The sequence below is a fragment of the Polypterus senegalus genome, chromosome 10 (genome assembly GCF_016835505.1).
Source record: "Polypterus senegalus isolate Bchr_013 chromosome 10, ASM1683550v1, whole genome shotgun sequence".
NCBI lineage: Eukaryota > Metazoa > Chordata > Cladistia > Polypteriformes > Polypteridae > Polypterus > Polypterus senegalus.
Window position 1 is genome coordinate 124,360,418 of NC_053163.1, and position 18,866 is coordinate 124,379,283.

Here is an 18,866-nt window from a genome sequence, read left to right on the forward strand (position 1 = left end):
TGGTAAGTTTTAAGGTTTTTCTTTTCATGTATAGTCCCTCTGCCACATGACTTCCATTTTAAAAGGCTAGGTTTATTTTTTAATTATAAAAAATGCTTCACTTTAGAACACAGTTTCATTTAGCAAATTAATATATACTGTACCATGATTTTGAACAAATAGTTTCAACTTATGCCAAAATTATCCTTTAAGAAGAGCCTTTCTTGATTTGTTCTTGACGAACTGTTTTATCTATTCTAACATTGGCTTTTTTGAGGTGTAGTTTCAAGTTGTTGATCCTGCCATTTTATAATTATGCCTAATGTTTTTAGAAATGCACCGATATGGGAATTTTGGGCCGATGCCGATATCCTATAATGTCTATGCGCTTATCTGCCGATGCCGATACCGATGCCGATATACATATTTATAAGATACAGAGAATAATGAGATTTCATCTGTCTGGACAAGAAGTACAAACAAAGTGAACATTTCTTTGTATAACAATTTTGCACAACACATTCAATCATTAAAAACAAATGATATCTGTCACGTTTGGCTGGCTACCTGTTGGTTATATGGGAAAAAGTTTTGCAGGTTGTTGGTTTAAATAACACTTTTCTCTTTCTTTTTGTTGGAACAAATACAACAAATTCAACAATAATCGAAAAAATGAAAATGGAAAAAATGGTAAAATGTACAATGACAATGAAATAAGCCATAACGCTTAAGAATAACAACTTTTGCAGATTATTTACAATCATTAAAATGGCTTCTGCTCAACCACATTTGGCTGGCTATCTAATCCTTTGTTTTACAGTCTGCAGTATTAAATACCACATAACTTTTTTTCTTTCTTTTTAATGGAATAAATCTAACCAATGTATAATTTTAAAAAACAGAAAAGCATTTAACAGTAAATAATTAAATAACTTTTTTTCTGGAGGCTTATTATTCTTTTCTATTTATTCTTTCATAAGTATGATGGGGAGGTTTTTCTTAACGAACAAGAGCATTTCTGCCTTTTCACAGGAAATTCTGTTTCTCTTTTCGTGGATCACATTAGAAGCCAAACTGAATAATCTCTCGCTGTCCACACTAGTACATGGGACTGACAGGAACTTGTGTGCTACTTTGGCAATGGTAGGAAACCGACTCAAGTTGTTGTTCCAGTATTTCAGTGGATTTTCATTCCTCGGGATTGGTGCTATAGAAAGAAATCCCTGCAGCTGCCAAGTAGCATGCATACATATACAGTATTATATTCTGCGTCATCTTTCATATCTATAAGATAGATTTGCATTTTGGCTTTTACCAGGGCTGTCAGATTAAGATTAGAATCCTTACAATAAAAATAAGTATATGTCTTTTGAATTGAATGCATGTCTGTATTGTATTTGCTGTTTTTGGAAACATTAAATATTTCTACTTTTCACTGTAGGTCATAATCTGCTTACAAGTTGCTCATTATTGCTTAAGAGACTCAGGTGAAAATAGTGGCTTCCATGAGTGTGATTGGCTCTCCCACAAAAAGCAACGCAAAGAGAAATATGACACGCACCGCACTGGCACTTTCTAACGACAATGTTCAAAAGAAAAACAAACAAAATTGCCAGTGATTGCTCAAACAAAGTAAATGCAGTCATTTTTTTTCTTTTTTTCCTGAGGCCAGAGGACATTATATCCATGTGTCGTATCTTTTACAGTAAATAAACTGAAGTATTGTGCCCCTTTAAGTGTTTTACAAATTAAACAAGTGTATTAAATGTTACTTTGTTGAGGTCTTTTAAGTATTTTGTTTATTATAATCAATTATTAGCAGACAGCAATTTTCAAAGTAACAAAAAAATGTAAAACAAGCTTGTGTTTATTTATGAAACTATTTAGTTAACACGCACCGAACAAAAATATGAAGCAAAGAAGTATAGGCGTTGGCTCAGTCGCTTGATGAAAACTACTGATCTTTAAAATGGGTGTGTTTAACACAGAAGATGCCGACCGTTTAACTAATGACTAACAACAATATGGGTTAACAATTTAGAAACACGTATAGGCTGATCCTAAAAAGTTTTCTGTCGTGGACCACCTATCTGTGATTCACTCGTTTGCATTTCGTCAGATCCATCAGGGCTTGCAACATTTTGAGTGCCAGCGATTTTACATCTGCATCGAAATAGCGGTCTTTGTATCTCAGGTCTACAATAGTGGCAACATAATACATGGGTTCTGTGTAAATCTCAATGAAACGATTGTTTACAGCATCCAAGAGAGCGCTTTTACTGGTTTTGACTCCGAAGTCAGTATGAGCGCTTTTAGTCAACATTTTTTTAAACATCATTTTAAAGCATTGACTGAGGGAATAAAGTTAGAAGCCAAGGCTTCAGACTGGCAATTTTCTTTTGTCAGTTGTCAAATGGAGCAAGGAGTGTGATTATGTTCTCGATCAAACCCCACTGATTAGGCGTTAGAGTTGTAGGTAACTCAAAATCGGAGGCATAAGCCCCAAGGGCTCTTTTCTGCTCCAGCAAGCTTTGCATCATATACAATAGAATGTGCTGTTCCATCTAGTCGAAACGTCTTGTTGAAGCATTTTTGGCTGCATACCAAGTTCAGTTTGTATAGTTTCGAGACGCGAGTTGGCTAATTGTGAATGCTTAAAGTGACCGTCTATTTTTCTGCCGATCGCTATTGTATCCGAGACGCTGCGCTGGGATAGTACGCCATCGTTCACGGCAAGCTGTAAAGTATGAGCCATACATGGCAAACTTGGGATCCCGCATTCCTCCATAGCCTTTGCAACGTTGCGTGCATTGTCTCGTAATACTACATGAACATTCACTTTGGGTATTTTCCATGTTTCAAACATTCTTTTAAACGCAACAGAGAGTGCAGCACCCGTGTGTGATCCAGAGTATTCTTGGGCGTACAAGATTGCTTTCTGCAATTCAAAGTTGTGGTCGATCCACTGAGCAGTTAAACTAAGCATACTAATAGCACTCATATCAGATGTCCATATATCAGTGGTAAAGCTTATGGTTGTGACATCTTCAGCAAGGAGTTTGTGCACATGACTTTCCACAATCTTATGTAACTCTGGAAGCGCTATGTCAAAAAAATAACGACGACTGGATATCTGGTAACGGAGCTCGAGATGCTCAAGCAGCCTTCAAAATCCCATATCTTCTACAACAGAAAATGGCTGATCGTCCAGAGCAATAAATTCCATCAACTTTGCAGTAATTATTTGAGCTTTAGGGTTATCTTTATCAAATTTCTTTGATTTTTCAAGTAACTGATCAACATGTCGGGCAACTGCAGTTTTTGATTTTGTGCGCGGTGGCGCAGGATTCTCCTCTTTTGCTGTGAGGAATTTTGTATATTTGTCAGGATGGCGTGTCTTCAAGTGTGTAATTAAGTTGGTGGTATTGAAATTTCGCACTTTGGTCCCTCCTCGCAAAACATTAGTCAAACAAGTGTTGCAAATGGCATATTTTATGTCGCTCTCACACACTTTGAAAAACTTCCACACTGCAGACATTTTCGCACAGTAGCCCAGCGTCGCCTAAAGGTCTGGCACATCGGGAACACAGTGAATGCGTCATCAATATCGGTTCGAATTATCGGTCCAATTTAGTCATTGGTCCGATGCCGATAAAATTATTTTAACCCATTATCTGCCGATACAAATATAAATCCGATATTATCGTGCATTCCTAAATGTTTTTATCTGATACATTCAATACTTTAAATATATGTAGCAGATGTAGTTTAATTTCAGATATTTCCACAACTATGAATTCAGTCAAGATCTATCTGTAATGATTTTTCTAACTTCAGGTTATCTGCCTTTCCTTCTAGTTTAGTGTCATTTACAAATATAACCATCTGGTTCATTACCTTTTTATTATAATTTGTATACATTAAAAAGAGAAGGAATCAGAGCTCAGGCTGGAGGTTGATAAAATACCAGTTAGGTGTTGTCAGACTTCATTGCATAGCATTATTCAGGAACCTGACTGTTCAATTTAGTGTGATTGCTATCAAGTATGGCAATAGTTACAAGCCCCCGTTTGCGTAATTTACAACTGGATTTTGGTCTGGCGGATGGGAGAGTTACCAGGATGAAAAAGAGTCACTAGGAGGAAAGCTTTTCATGAACAAATAAATATTTAGAATGTTCCATCTTTTTATGTACTTTGGATTTGGTGCTTGACAAGGTACCATCTGCTGTCTCTGTACTCTTACTGGAAGAACTCTAAATTTATGTGGGGAGTGTTTGAGATATATGGTGGAGCATGACTGGGGGATCAGCTTGCCTGACCTGATTCAGAGCAGTGAATTGCTATTGGATATCTGTGCTAGTCATAGATTGTATATAACCAACCTCCTGTTTGAACACATTGTGTCATCTGATCTGAGGCCATATGTTCTGAGCATGCAGATAGATGGATTGAGCAGTCAAGTTATCACAACTTGAAGGAGAAGTGACTTAAATAAATGGAGCACCCACTGCACAGCCCTCAAAAATCTAAATGGCTAGTGAGGATTTGCTAGAAAGAAGTAGTGGCTGCCTGTGTTCCAAATGATTTCATCACCCACCTCCAGAAATTCATCTCCTGAATACTGTGGGAGGTTTGTTACATAGAGTCTGAAAGGACATTGGGAGTGCTGTGACTAGAGGATTGTTGTTGCATATCTTTGCGTCAATCAACAGACCCATTGGTGGGGACCAGTAGCTCAGGACAGGAATGCTTGAGCACTGGTCCCTATTTTAACACAGGCAGATAAGGTAGAGTGTTACAACTGCTGAGGGATGACAGCCTCTCTGGAAAAGTCTATACATGGGTACTGGAACAGAGACTCTATTTGTGTTCATGTGCATTACAAATTGTGGACTGTGTCACAATGTTGAGATGGAGCGTAGAGATGAAGATGCCTAACACTTTGATATCTTTTAGGGAGGGGAGATGGGGGTTGGTATATTTATGTTCTTCTTCAAGGTTGTCTAAACTGTGGATAAACCTGCAGTAATCCTGGATTAACATTATCTTCCTTCAGAGCACGAGGTAATTACAGAGATCATCCTTTACACAGAGAAGTATATGCCATGCCTACTGGGTTCTGGTATATGGCTGATGGGGAACAATCTACAACATGGTACAGGAGACTGTTCCTAGAAACACAATCTCTCATTTCGTGTTCCAGGATGCTCAATAAGGCCTGTGCAAGAGGTTATTCCTAAATGATCTTACCTAAAAGATATTTCTTCCTGTGTGATGTACCACGGGCAATGTCTATATCTATACAAATTTCTGGCATGGATAAATATCCTGAGGGGAAAGACCCTTAGGATAGCCATCAAATCCAGAATTAGGTGAAAAACAAGAATGAACCCTCAAAAGGCTCAATTATTCAAATGTCCACACTCCCAAGTATGGACAGAAATTAGAGTCAGATGTAAGTCAAACATATAGCTTTGTGGAAGGAAAATGTTCAGGATTCAAATACAGTGGGCAGGCTGGGCTTTGATCCCAGGACCCTGAAACTGTTAGACAGCAGTGCTAACCACTGGGCCGCCATGCTGCTCAAAAACAATAATCCTAAGTAAGATATTTCCTGGTTATTGTTTGGAGTTTGCACATTCTGCCTGGCTCTCCCTGGGTCAACTAGACTCTGCCTCTTACTCTCAAATTCTCAAAGATGTGTATGCTAGGCTAGTTGGCAAAATATTCACTGGTGAGCATGAATATATAGGGCATGTGAGTGGGATTTGCAATGAGCATCACTTGGGTAAAACAGGTTTGAGAATGTTGTTCATTTAAAACAAAAACAAAATAAGCACTTTAGCTTGGACAATAAGAGAATGGATGATTGCTGTTTCCCTCTTGATGAGGAGAAAGAATTCCATTATAACAGAAGAATCAAGCAGTGTTGAATTTTTATTGCTATTGGCTTCATTACACAAACATGATCTTAGCATATTACCTTGCATATCAAATTCATTTAGAGCTAAAGCATGACTGTAGACTTAACAAAGATTTATTTACATTGATGTTATAATTAAACTAAGTTTTTATTATTGTATGAAGAATGAACAGATGGACAACAGTATGCCACAGCTCAGCTTGCATGAAAACACATGAACAGTAACATAGGAGGCTTCTAGGGAGCCATTCCTCTGTTTGTAATAGAGCCTTCTCCAATCAAATATTATTAACCTAACATTATACATTATATGAAGATGGCTTTTCATAGATAAAATCTGATCTAAAGAGAGTGCAATTAATTTACTAATTAGAGAGCAATGCTCTGCTGAATAACCCAACACACCGGCAGTGTATTAATTTTTTCTAAATTTCAAGTGGCAAATGATTGATTGATTGCACAGGAAATGTGTAGAGCAATCCATCCATTTGCAAATGTATTTTTTCCTTTTTCAAAACTTTCCATTTTTATTTTGAATTAGTTTTGTATCTAATGTTTTTTTTTTACTTATTTCTAAGAGAAATGGAAGGAATATTAAATAAAAAGCGCTTTCATTCAAGTTGCACAAGTATGCACCTTTCTCACAATACCTACACATCACAACATAACCTTGTTAGGTTTTCTAAATCCAGTACAGGGGTGTAAAGGGGCTAGAACTTTTTCGCACAACATTAGGTCCATTTCAACACAAAGTCACCTATCCACGATCATACTAAGCCAACTTAGAATTGTCAGTTAATATAACCTGTCTTTGGGATGGAGGAGTTAAACCTGATTGTCCAAACAACATTAATGGAGATACACTGAGAAACGTGCTAACTCCACCCAGACAGAGACAACGATTCAAACTGAGGATATGAGAAGCAGCAACTCTCACTGCTATGCCAGAATATCCCTCATGCCTTTGGAGTTCAACATAAAATTAATTTTAGAACTAATTTGCATGCCTTTGGTACCATGAATGAACAATTCCATTACACACATATAGTAAACATTTTCTAAACTGTTAAATCCTCAGTAAAGGTATCTCATTCCTCTGAGAGGCTAGAAGGCACAGGAGAAACTGTTGATATGGTAGCAGCAATATGGTTACGTTTAATTTTATCAGATTGACTGCATAGTTAAATGCTGCTATCAATATTCCAAACTAAATGAAAATCAGTTGGGTTGGGGAGAAGCATTCAAATTTGAATTTATTGTGTGATCACGGTACAAGGAGACTGATATCACGACTCCTACAGACTTAGTGAAATTAGTATGCCAGGTCAGACAATGAGGCAAATCCAACAGCAGAGGAGGAAAAAATCAGCAAACGGAAAAAAACAAGTTGTTAGGCAGTCTGGTATGGCAGCCAAAACATTGGTCTTTAAAGTATAAGATTGCTTGATCTGTACCTACTAGTACTAGAGAATGTTCATTTTAAAACTGTGTTAGTTACATTACTTATTACTTATAAAAAAAGTAATTAAATATGTTATACAGTTAGTTATCATAAAATGTAGTGTGTAAAAAAATATTTAATATTACGTTACATTGCCTTTTCTTCTTTTGTTTGAAAAACTGCAAATTTCACTGGTCAGCATTTGTTACTAAATCCAAAGCCCATTTATGAGCCTTCATGAAACTGATCAGAAATGTAGCCAAATTTGATAGTTTTCTTGTGGTTTATCAATATTTTTAGTCTTCAGGAACTATAAAGTAATTAACTTTCATCCACGTTTTCCATCCACAAATCAAACCACCATAGATTGGCAATATGCGCACTGATCACACTGTTTCAGCTTACCAATTGGATTACAACTAAACTGACTCTTAATTTAAAAGTTTCTGTTACTGGACTACACATACAACACTCTTTCTGCTTGGCTATGAGATATGAGTTCTAAAAAGGACTGGCCTATATTTGCTTCTTGCCATACACCAAGTTCTACTGCGATAATCTTTGTGACCCCAAAGTGGACCAATTAAATTTAGCCCTCGACACATGCATGGCTGAATGTACACTTATAACTATTGTTCAGTTCTTTTCACTTAATTACACAGTAGGCACGTGCTTAACTTCTTCCTAACTAGCTAACACCACATAGAACACGCATGTACAGTATGTCAGGAATAGACTTCAGTAGTAACAATGTAACACATACAGTGGAACCTCGGGTCACGACTGTAATTCATTCCAAAACTCTGGTCACAACCCGATTTGGTCATGACCCAAAGTAATTTCTCCCATAGGATTGTATGTAAATGCAATTAATCCATTCTGGACTGTACGAGCTATATGTAAATATATATTTTTTAAAGAATTTTAAGCACAAAAATAGTTAATTATGCCATAGAATGCACAGCGTAATAGTAAACTAAATGTAAAAACATTGAATAACACTGAGAAAACCTTGAACAGAGAAAACTAACATTGCAAGGGTTCACGCTATAGCGTTACGAACTGCTCACTGTAAACACTTTTTTTAATGAGTTTTAAGGACAGGGAAAAAAATGAAAAATAAATGTGGATCTGTAACAGGATCCATACAGTAAATAACTATGACCAGATGGCAACAAATTTGGGAAATCTCATTGGGTCATAATTTCAAGAGGACTGTTGTTGCATAAAACAACACAGAATAACTCCAAGTTTTCTTAATCTGCTAGTGTCCTGCTTGATACACTACCATACATTAGAGATTTCACTTTTTTTTACATATTGGGAAGTTTTTCAAATCACATAGAACCAGCATTGTATGCAATGAACCCTACCCAGAATGAAATGGTTGTAGTCAAGCAAAAATTCAACATGGAACCAGACATCCCTGTATCCCATTAAAAAAAACTGTATTTTCAAGAGTTTACCACTACCTAATTGTCGACCCTGAGCAAATCATTTTGCCTGATAATATATATTTCAAGTGGAAGAATTATCTTTTAGCGCGTGTTACATGTTCTGATCTTATAAGTTGCCTTGGATAAAGTCATCAGGCAGATATAAAAATATTGAATTTGGATAGGCTTCATCTTCCCCACAACCCTGCTCTGAATAAAAGGGTTTAGAAGTTAGATGGATGGATGCATGAATGACTATGAGTGATGGCTGATTGACTTTATGTCCAAAGGGTAAAAGCTGTCCCTGTACCTAGTGGTGAAACTGCTAGTGGTCCTAAGCCCTTTGCCAGAATGAGAGAGAACAGTGACCATGAAGGATGGCTATGTTCTTTGATAATACTTTTTTTTCATTTCATGCCATGCTGTATATTCTAAACAGAAGGGAGTCTTTTGCATATTAAATAAGGTTTTGTAAAGACTGCCATTTGTTTCATTTCACTAAATATTACAAAATTTCTTCCTTCATAAACAGCTTGAAAGAATTTCAGTATCTAGTTGAAATGGCTAGATTTGTGCTGGCAATGATTTTGAGGATTATTAAACCATCTAAATTATCAACCCAAGTAATATATTTTGTGTTCAGACCCTAAGGAATTTAATTTTTTTAGATTGTTGGAAAGAACTGTCATTCAGTCCAAGGATGTACCTAGTTGCTCTTATTTGAGCTGATCCCCATGCCACTCTGCCTTTTTCTGTACAGTAGTACAGTACTCTGAATCATTTATTCTTTATTCTATTATAGACTTTGTGCAGGAACTTGCTCTTCATTTTCTTTGGCTTTTACTATACAGAGTAACAATTTATACAGTATTTTAATTCATTCTACACATTATCTAGAAGTGCACAAGGCTGTATCAATATAAACAGCTAATCCCCATGGCATTTTCAGTGTTTATTAGCTAACGGTTGCTTTTTTCCATTTTTCGATTTTCTCCACTCATAGCTGATCTATTATTTGAAAACAATGAAGTCAACTGTGAAGTTCTGCATTTAATGAATGCCCTACTTCTGACGTTTGTTGTGACTGTAAAATGTTAGGTATCTTGGGGATAGCAAGACCTTCTGGAATACGGGATTCTGCTGCAGATAACACTTCTCTCTCTTTACCATCATGAAGCACAAAACTTCAATACATCCATCCATTTTCTCCACTTGCTTTTCCCATTTCAGGGTCATATAGATCTGACACGACAGGAAACAACTTCTGATGTGACATGACTTCATCACAGGACATGGTCACGTACACATTCACACACTCTCCCTCACTGGGTCAACTTAAAGTCATCAATCAACCATTCATGTATGTCTTTCCGATGTAAGAGAATACCAGGGGAAGGCACACACCAACACAAGTAATATATTTGCCCAGAGAGGACTGGGCGATCTCTTGGTCTGGAATCCCTACAGATTTTATTTTTTTTTCTCTCCAGCCATCTGGAGTTTTTTTTTGTTTGTTTTTTCTGTCCACCCTGGCCATCGGACCTTACTTATTCTATGTTAATTAATGTTGACTTATTTTTCTATTCTTCATTTTGTAAAGCACTTTGAGCTACATTTTTTTGTATGAAAATGTGCTATATAAATAAATGTTGTTGTTGTTGATGAAATATTTAGTTATTGCAATGGGCAATATATATTTCTATTGTGATTAAACCAAAGCATTGTTTTTAATAATCAATTTTTAAAAGAGGTCAATGCATGTCTCCTGGAAAAGTCAATGAGGTAGCAATCATTTTTCCCCCAGATGCATAATTTTCAGTTCAATAAGCATCCCTATTTTCAACTGAATATCTATTAAATATCACAGCTACTGTGGCTACGGTATAATAATAATTAGTGTTTTAATGAATACACCACTTGTTTATATTTTGAATAATATATGTTTGGATGTGTATGTATTGTGACCTTTGGAGGAGTGATCATAATACAATCCCAACATCAATAAAGAAAAATAAATGTGACGGTAGGTGCAATGGAAGCAGTAATAAAACATATCATATGACAGGCTAACAAAATCTACTCGTTCTTTAGACCTGACTAGCACAAATGAACAACTCTGGTCAACCTCTGTAGTGACAGTTCCGCTTTCCAACTCCAAGAAGCAAACAATGATTTCCTACCCATTTCCCTCGCCTCTTCCTCAAACGTCTTTGACCTTTCCTCTTTCTGACAGATGAGCAATTGTTATCCACATATCTCCCAAACCCCAGGCTCACTAGATTTATGATCACTAGCTTCTTGTGAAGACTATTCCTAAGAGTATTTCCTGAGTCACTTCTGGTGCCAAAGTATTCCCAGCTGCATCAAACTCTTGGAATTGTCTTCCAACTACCTGACCTGGGTCCAGGGCCACTACTGGCCCCATCCAAAGTACTTATGGGCCAGAAGCAGCTTTATTAAAAGCTTAGAATTGGCTTCCTGGTACTCTGCCTGCACCCAGTGTCATTTCTGGTCCCATCCAAAGTACCTCTGAGCTAGAATTGGCTCTATTAAAGTCTTGGGATTGTCTTCCTAGAGCTCCACCAAGTCTTCCCATCAGCCTCTTGGTCCATGTATAATGAAAATGCTAGGCCACCTTGAAGAAACCTTATCATAGAGTACTGTCTCCTAATGTCTTCAGTTATGAAGATGGGTAATATGTGTGTGTTATCTTTTGTCCTGGATCCCCTCTCCGATCACTGTCCTCCTATTGTTATTTTTCTGCTGGAATAGTGGGTGGCATGGTGGCACAGTGGTAGTGCTGCTGCCTCACTGTAAAAAAAAACAGGGTTTACGTCCCCTTTCTTCCCTGTGTGGAGTTTGCATGTTCTCCCTGTGTCTGTGTGAGTTTCCTCCCACTGTCCAAAGACATGCAGGTTAGGTGAAGTGGAGACTCTAAATTGACCCTTTGGCATATTTGGTGTGTGTGTTAGCCCTGTGATGGACTGGTACCCTGTCCAAGGTTTGTTCCTGCTTTGCGCCCTTTTTCAGCTTTGATAGGCTTAAAACCCCAACAAAAAAAAACAAACCATAAAGACTCTGGTCTGGATTAAGCAGGTTGGAAAAAAGTAAAAGAATAGGTTATTCATTCTGTCCTCTTTCGGTGTCCTTACCTGGGTAGGATAATTTTGGTGTCCCTTCTAGGATGGTCCTGATGACCAGTACCTTGCATATACAGTATGTATACAGATTATATTTTTCCTTTTTTATCCCACAGAAAGTGTAACAAAGGTTGCCACTGATATTTATGTAACCAGCTTTGGACCTGTTTCAGACACAGACATGGTAAGTGTACTTTACGCCTTTTTGTAAAACTCAGTCCTGATAAGCTGGAGAAATGTGCTTGGTGTGCATATGACGTTTTATTATTTTAAGAAGAATCTTGCTATACTGTGCTTAGTATAGGCCTATACATGTACCACTTGTTCTATAAATCCCTATTCTTCCTGTAGGTTTCCTTCAGGACAACCATGAAAGTTAGCCATTTTAGTCTACGGATTATACTGCAAAGAGCATTGTATACTAAAATAACAAATAAGAAATAATGAAAGACAATGTGTGAATGTTTTTCTAACAGCATGTTTATTTAGATTAAATATGAAAGTGCATTAGAGCAGCAGATTAAAGGTGTGCAGCCTCTAAATTAAATATTTTCAAATCACCTGAAATTCAGTTGAGTATCTTGTAATTTGTCTGGCAATGTTCTGCAGTTTTTACAGTTTGCTAAAATATATTCCTGTCTGTGTCATCTTTAACAATGTTTTTTGGAGATATGTAGGAGCATCAATCGTAGAAAAATTCATTTGCTGCTTTTGAGCCGTAAACCACTCTACACATCGAGTCTGAGCTATAGGTTAATGGATTCACTTAACCATATTTTAATGATGCTGCCATGTTCCAAAAGGGCGATGCTTTGTGATTTCAAGTATAATGTTTGGATGGGACAGGTCATAGATGTTATATACCAAACGTTGTTCTTTTATTTTTGGCTGCTTGGCCTTTGTTATTTCCCTGAGAGGACATCAGCTCCCTGCAATTCCCAGCATTTGAAGTACAGTTGAATGCATCAGTGCCGTGACTAGAAAGTAAGTAGAATCTTCTAAGCAGTAACATTTTAAAGAAAGTGCAAAATAAAAACATTTATTTCGATAGCACATTTGCATACACAGGAGTTACAGTAGTTGAAGGTGTTTAATGAAATAAAAAAATGAAATAGTTGCAAGAAAAGCAAAACTAATTAAATTAGGAAAGAATAATAATAAATAAAAAATAAACCAATACAGGCTTACATAAATTAGACATAAGTGAAAGAAATGTCTTTATATACTGTATAGTATCATGCAGTGGGTCTCATGGACAGCTAGGGGACTCGCCTTCATTTAAGCTTCACAGTGACGTAAAACAAGAGGCAAACATATCCTCTCTCGCAGAGCAAGACTGGCAATAATAAATTAACATTTAGATTTAATTTTAAAATTTGTGATTTTGCTGTGCAATTTGCAGTGAAAACATGATCTGCGATCTGTTATTATGGTGCTGGAAAAACCTCTAACAGAGCCAGCTAAAGAGACAGCAATAAAAGTGGTATTAGTTCATCCAAAGAAATAAACTCAAATTAGCATGAAAGACAAAGCATTAAAATATCACTACAAAAGTTTCAGCAGCCTAAATGGGTTGAAAAGAATATAGAGATGGATGAGAAAATGATTTTTTTTTTTTGTTTATTTTGCTATTTATTATGTAGAACTTTTGACATCTAGCTGTACTGCACTTCTAAGACAGGCTGAAATCTAAAACATCAACATAGACCTCTGCATTAACATTTGCAGTGCACCATCTATCAGAATGTATTTTGTAATGCATATAGTAATAAAATACATTGCATTTGTCATTCCTACAGATGGCACATCACAAATATTTGTAGCAATAAAATGCATTACTACACATGTTTTTGAGGCACCTTTTGTTGAAATGACAAATGTAATGCATATGTCTCTGTTACATGGCATTTGGTATGAAATTCATTAAAGCAGTGTTAATGTTTTGGTACACCATCTGTGGGAAAGACAGGGACCTAGCAACCAGACAGAAACACAGATACACAGACACACAGACACTTATCCTGTTATCAAGGTGGATGGGTTATTTAATTCCCATTATGTTTTGCTTTTTTTTGGTGATATAATGAGATGCAGCATATCAATTATGTCACAAGATGTGTCTCTTTAAATATGGTGGCAGTTCCATTGCACATTATCCCATGGTGGATAAATGTCTCAAATCTTGTGATAGCTTCTGTAACAAGTGAGCACTAGTGTCCAGGTTTGTGTTCAGTTTATCGATGTTCCTTCTGCCTTCCATGTCTGATGCTAATTTTGCCCCTGTGGTTTGGTTGCCTTATGATTTGATATATTTCTACTCTGACCTGGTTTTCCCTATACTATGCTTATTGCCTCATTATCATTTTCTGGTTATCTACATTTCTCGCATCAATCCTTGAACACCTCGAAGTTATACAGTTTCCAAGCTAAGACATGTGTTCACTTAGCCTTTGAAGAATGCAAGGGAAATAACCTTAAACAGAAGCAATGAGGTACTGAAAAAGAAAAGCAGAAAATGAAAGATCAGGCAAAAATCCGGCACCAGAATGCAATAATGAATCTAATGGAGGCAAGCCACACGTTTTGTCATCAAAACAAGCAAAAAATATACAGAATGGCTTTATAGTACTATCTGCACCAGAAGCTCTGAAACTTGAAAATGTGAAGAATATTATAAATTAAACTTCAATCCTGGCTAACCTGAGGGAAACCACTGTAGCCTGAGCATAGTGCTTAACATGCCCATGAAGGGTCCCTCTCTGTCTGTCCTCTGTATATCTGGGAAACGACTCATATCGTGAAGACCAGGACCAGATTTCCTCAATCTTTGACATGCACTACCTTAACATCTTAACTTGAGCATTCTATCCGTCCATCCATCCATTATCCAACCCATTATATCCTAACTACAGGGTCATGGGGGTCTGCTGGAGCCAATCCCAGCCAACACAGGGCACAAGGCAGAAAACAAACCCCGGGCAGGGCACACACACCCACACACCAAGCACACACTAGGGACAATTTAGGCCTAACCTGCATGTCTGTAGACTGTGGGCGGAAACCGGAGTACCGGAGGAAGCCCACACAGACACGGGGAGAACATGCAAACTCCTCACCGGGAAACGAACCCAGGTCTCCTAACTGTGAGGCAGCAGCTCTACCCACTGTGCCACTGTGCCACCCCTTAAGCATTCCAATACTAATATATCATGAATGTGGCTAAGTTTGTTCTTGTCAAATTTGTTGTTTATTTCTGGATTGTTGTGGATTAAATTACTGTTGTCCTTAGGCTGTAAGTTTGTATTGATTTTTTATTTGTATTTCTTTGTGATATTGTTATGGGAATAAAGTATTTACCTTTTACTTTTTTTTAAAATTTGGGTTAAATGCAAAGTGTATCATTATTAGATACTAGCTATGGAACCTATCAAAGACAGATAATGGGAAATATTTTTACATTGTTCTATCTCATGCCCTACATGTATTTTCAGTTCCATTTGCTTCGTTTTTTTGGGTCCGAACCTCTCTTCACAGGTGATTTCTCCCTCATGCTCGTTCTCGTAAAGCCCACTTCTCAGACTTTTCAGTCAGGTTTTAAACTTTCTGTCTTTGAAGGAGACTCTCTCAGTACGTGCCTTTACTCCTCCACATGCGTCTTATACTCTGATTTTTTATTTTTTTTTTCGCTTCACCAAATCCAAAGTGACCAGTCACACCAAGCCAAACTGTCCAATCAGATTGCTGTGAGGGACTGGGCACACAGAAGCTAATGCTTTATTATATAGTAGATAGATTGTGTAGAGAACTCTTCTGGACCATTATTTAAAACAGTTAAAAAAGTTAAACAATGGCTGCAATGTGTCATATGAGCATATATGCAAATTAAAGCCTTACTGAAATGTTTGAAATCCAGATCTAAATGTAAAACCAAGGCTAAAAACTAATTTTTATTATGAGTCAAGGGCTCATGTTACTATCATGAGGGATGAGGGGCCATACATATTTATCAAGTTAGTTACAGAAAACTTGGGTTGTCTCTTATATTTGGGCAAAGCTGCATACTTTTTCAACACAGTAAGATGACATGCATTGTAATGAGACTGAGGACATTAAAGCACTGCAGCCAATATGGCCACAAAGATATTAGTTTTGTGGGATGTGCAAGGATCTTAAATATTTATTAGGGGTAGAGATAGAGGTTCATACTCTGGCATATTTGGAAAATGTCTTTATCCAAGGCGTCTTACAAGATTTATTATTACTTCCATGTAAATGGAGTTTGGTGGTAGGTTCAAAACTTCACTCTTCTGTTAAGAGCAGTTTCTGATTCAATGATGTCCACACACAGTCAGTCACTCGTACAACCAAAGAATTTTAAAATTGAATATAGCTGACATACTCAATGATAAGGAGAAAGAAATGAACACACACCAACTCATGCCTAGATCTGTAAAGGTTGACGTGCACAGAGACATTAAGCCACCACTCTACCAATATGTTTATCTAAGCAGCTTGTTTACTTCATTTGACCCAAAGTATTTAATTTCAAATTAAATATTTTAGTTGTTCACTTCATTCAATTTCCTGGTCATTTTGTGTACATAGTAAATGTAGGTTAATGTACTTTATTGTATATTACAGTACAGTGCAACGGATTGTATTATACTGCAAAATCTTCCATTGAGTGATTTCCTGTGGTATAACTGAAACAGTGGCAGCTGGTGGTCTTTCAAACAGGGGAATCACATTTTTGACCTACATCATAAAATGAGTCAATTATTACATCACGTTATTTATATGTAAATTCTGCCCTCCTTTCTTTTTGTAGAAAATGCTCTGTGACCCTGTCATACCAACTGGGAGTCTTTTCCAGACACTTGACCAGTTTCCTCTCAATGATCAGCAGAGGAAGGCTGCTTAAATGGCTTTGGCTCATTGTGTTGCAGCTGTACAACTTTTTAAGCAGGAGAAGCTCCTGTCTGCACCTGCTAATGTAGCATCAATTGTTGCCACTAAAGTTAGTCAGATCCCCAAAACCCAGTTTTGACCAAACAACCTGAGATGGTTTAATTAAAAGTATATTCTCTTTGTCACAGCACTTCCAGTAAGCCTGCTCACCTTGTCATAACAGGAGAGTTGAAAAGGCCGGTTATTTTTCCCAGACTTTAGAAACTAATCAATCTTGGGCATTGATCTGTCCTGCTGTTTAATTCCGAGTCTCTCCTCATAAAGAAGACTGTCAAATGGCTTCGCCAAAATCAGGTCACCAATATTAGCACTGTCTGCCATTATGAACAGCTAGCTAGCTGGCTGGTTAGTCCCATGTGAACTAGTTTGAAATAAACAAACAAACTTTACTAATCTGAAACAAGGAGTAAACTGAAGAATGCTATATTTATGTTTTTATTTAAAATAGGATATTTACAATTATTATTTTTTTAACATTTTATTAATTTTACTAAAATCAAATAACATTCCATACAAGCAAGACAAGTTTAACAAAACTAGGTTCAAAACAAATTGACCCACTCCCATGAGAAAGAGAGCTAGATTAGCAGAGTAAAACATTAATAATAGTAAAAATATGTAAATAAATAAATAAAAATAAATAGAATAAAAAAAAGAGGGGAGAGAATCCGCTTCCTGAATTTAAGTGCTTATTCTAAAATGTTATTGATCAAATCCTGCCAAGTTTTGAAAAAGGTTTGCACAGATCCTTTAAGTGAGAATTAGATTTTTTTCCAATTTTAGATAATATATGACATCAGTTACCCACTGACTTAAAAGAGGTGAGTTAGCATTCTTCCAGTTGAGCAAAATAAGTCAACATGCTAATAGAGAATTAAAGGCAATTATAGTTTGTTTGTCCTTCTCCACTTTAAACCCATCTGGAAGTACACCAAAGACAGTAGTAGATTAGGAGGGATTGTGACACCAAGGCTGTCTGAAAGGCATTCAACACTAGAATTACCAGAGTCTACGAAAAAACTCGTAGATCCGGCCCACCTTAAAACTGTTCTCTCCGCCACAGTCTTTTGTCTTTTAAATGTCCCGATTAAGACGAGCAGCAAGCAGCTGGCTATTCCATCCCCCACCGTTGCAGAACGTTCACTAAGTTCTCCCAGCTCATGCCTTGTTTGATTATCTGGGAGTGACTCAACTGCTGGAGTTTTAGAGTGGAAATAATAGATCGTTATTTGGAACACATGCATTTCATGTGTGTTCCGTTTCTACAATAATCTGTGTAAACACATTGTTAAAACAGAAACTTTTTCATATTTTAGTAATAAATGTTACAAAATGTAGGCATAAACTATAGAATGTGTGAATCCTGATTTCCAAAGATCAAATAAACACTTTCACAAAAGGTTTAAAAATGACACAACAGCTTCTGTGGCGTAGCGCTAAGATTTGCTTCTCAAAGAGCAGCATGTTTACTGTGTCTCAGAATTTGTTGTACACCCAAGACATACGGCCCAATTAGGCTGGAGCTCAATTGCAACGTTCGCAGGTTGGATCTTGCCCTGGAAACATTTTGGACAATTTTAAACGAGACAGATGTGCTAGATGTATAATTTTGAATTGAATAATTGTATGCTTTGCGCATATGGAGCTCGAGTGAATTCTGTGCATTGCTACCTTCCACTCCTTTTCTGAGATGTTGAGTGAGAGATCCTTTTACCACTGTACTCTGGGATCTTTGAAAGGGAGGGACTTTAAAATGGTTTTATATATTGCAGAAATGCTGTCTGAGTCCTCAAGACTTATCAATATTTCTTCCGCAATAGAGGTAGGTGGAAGGTGAGGATATGTACAAATTAAAAAAGTGGGTTACATCGCTGGCAAGTAACCAACTACAAGTAGCAGCTTGCCTCACGACTTCACTTGCCAAAAATCCACATGGGACTGAACTTGAAATGCTCCAATGCCAAAACGTTGTCTATT

General features: G+C 37.0%; 1 protein-coding gene across 1 annotated transcript in view; it reads left to right on the top strand.

Moving 5' to 3' along the window:
* gabra3 (gamma-aminobutyric acid type A receptor subunit alpha3) overlaps positions 1–18,866 on the top strand; it is a 556,236-nt gene that overhangs the window by 235,431 nt on the left and 301,939 nt on the right. Inside the window, exon 4 of the mRNA XM_039766519.1 lies at positions 12,038–12,105. Within this exon, the coding sequence (XP_039622453.1) occupies positions 12,038–12,105 (68 nt within the window). The remainder of the gene's footprint in view (positions 1–12,037; positions 12,106–18,866) is intronic.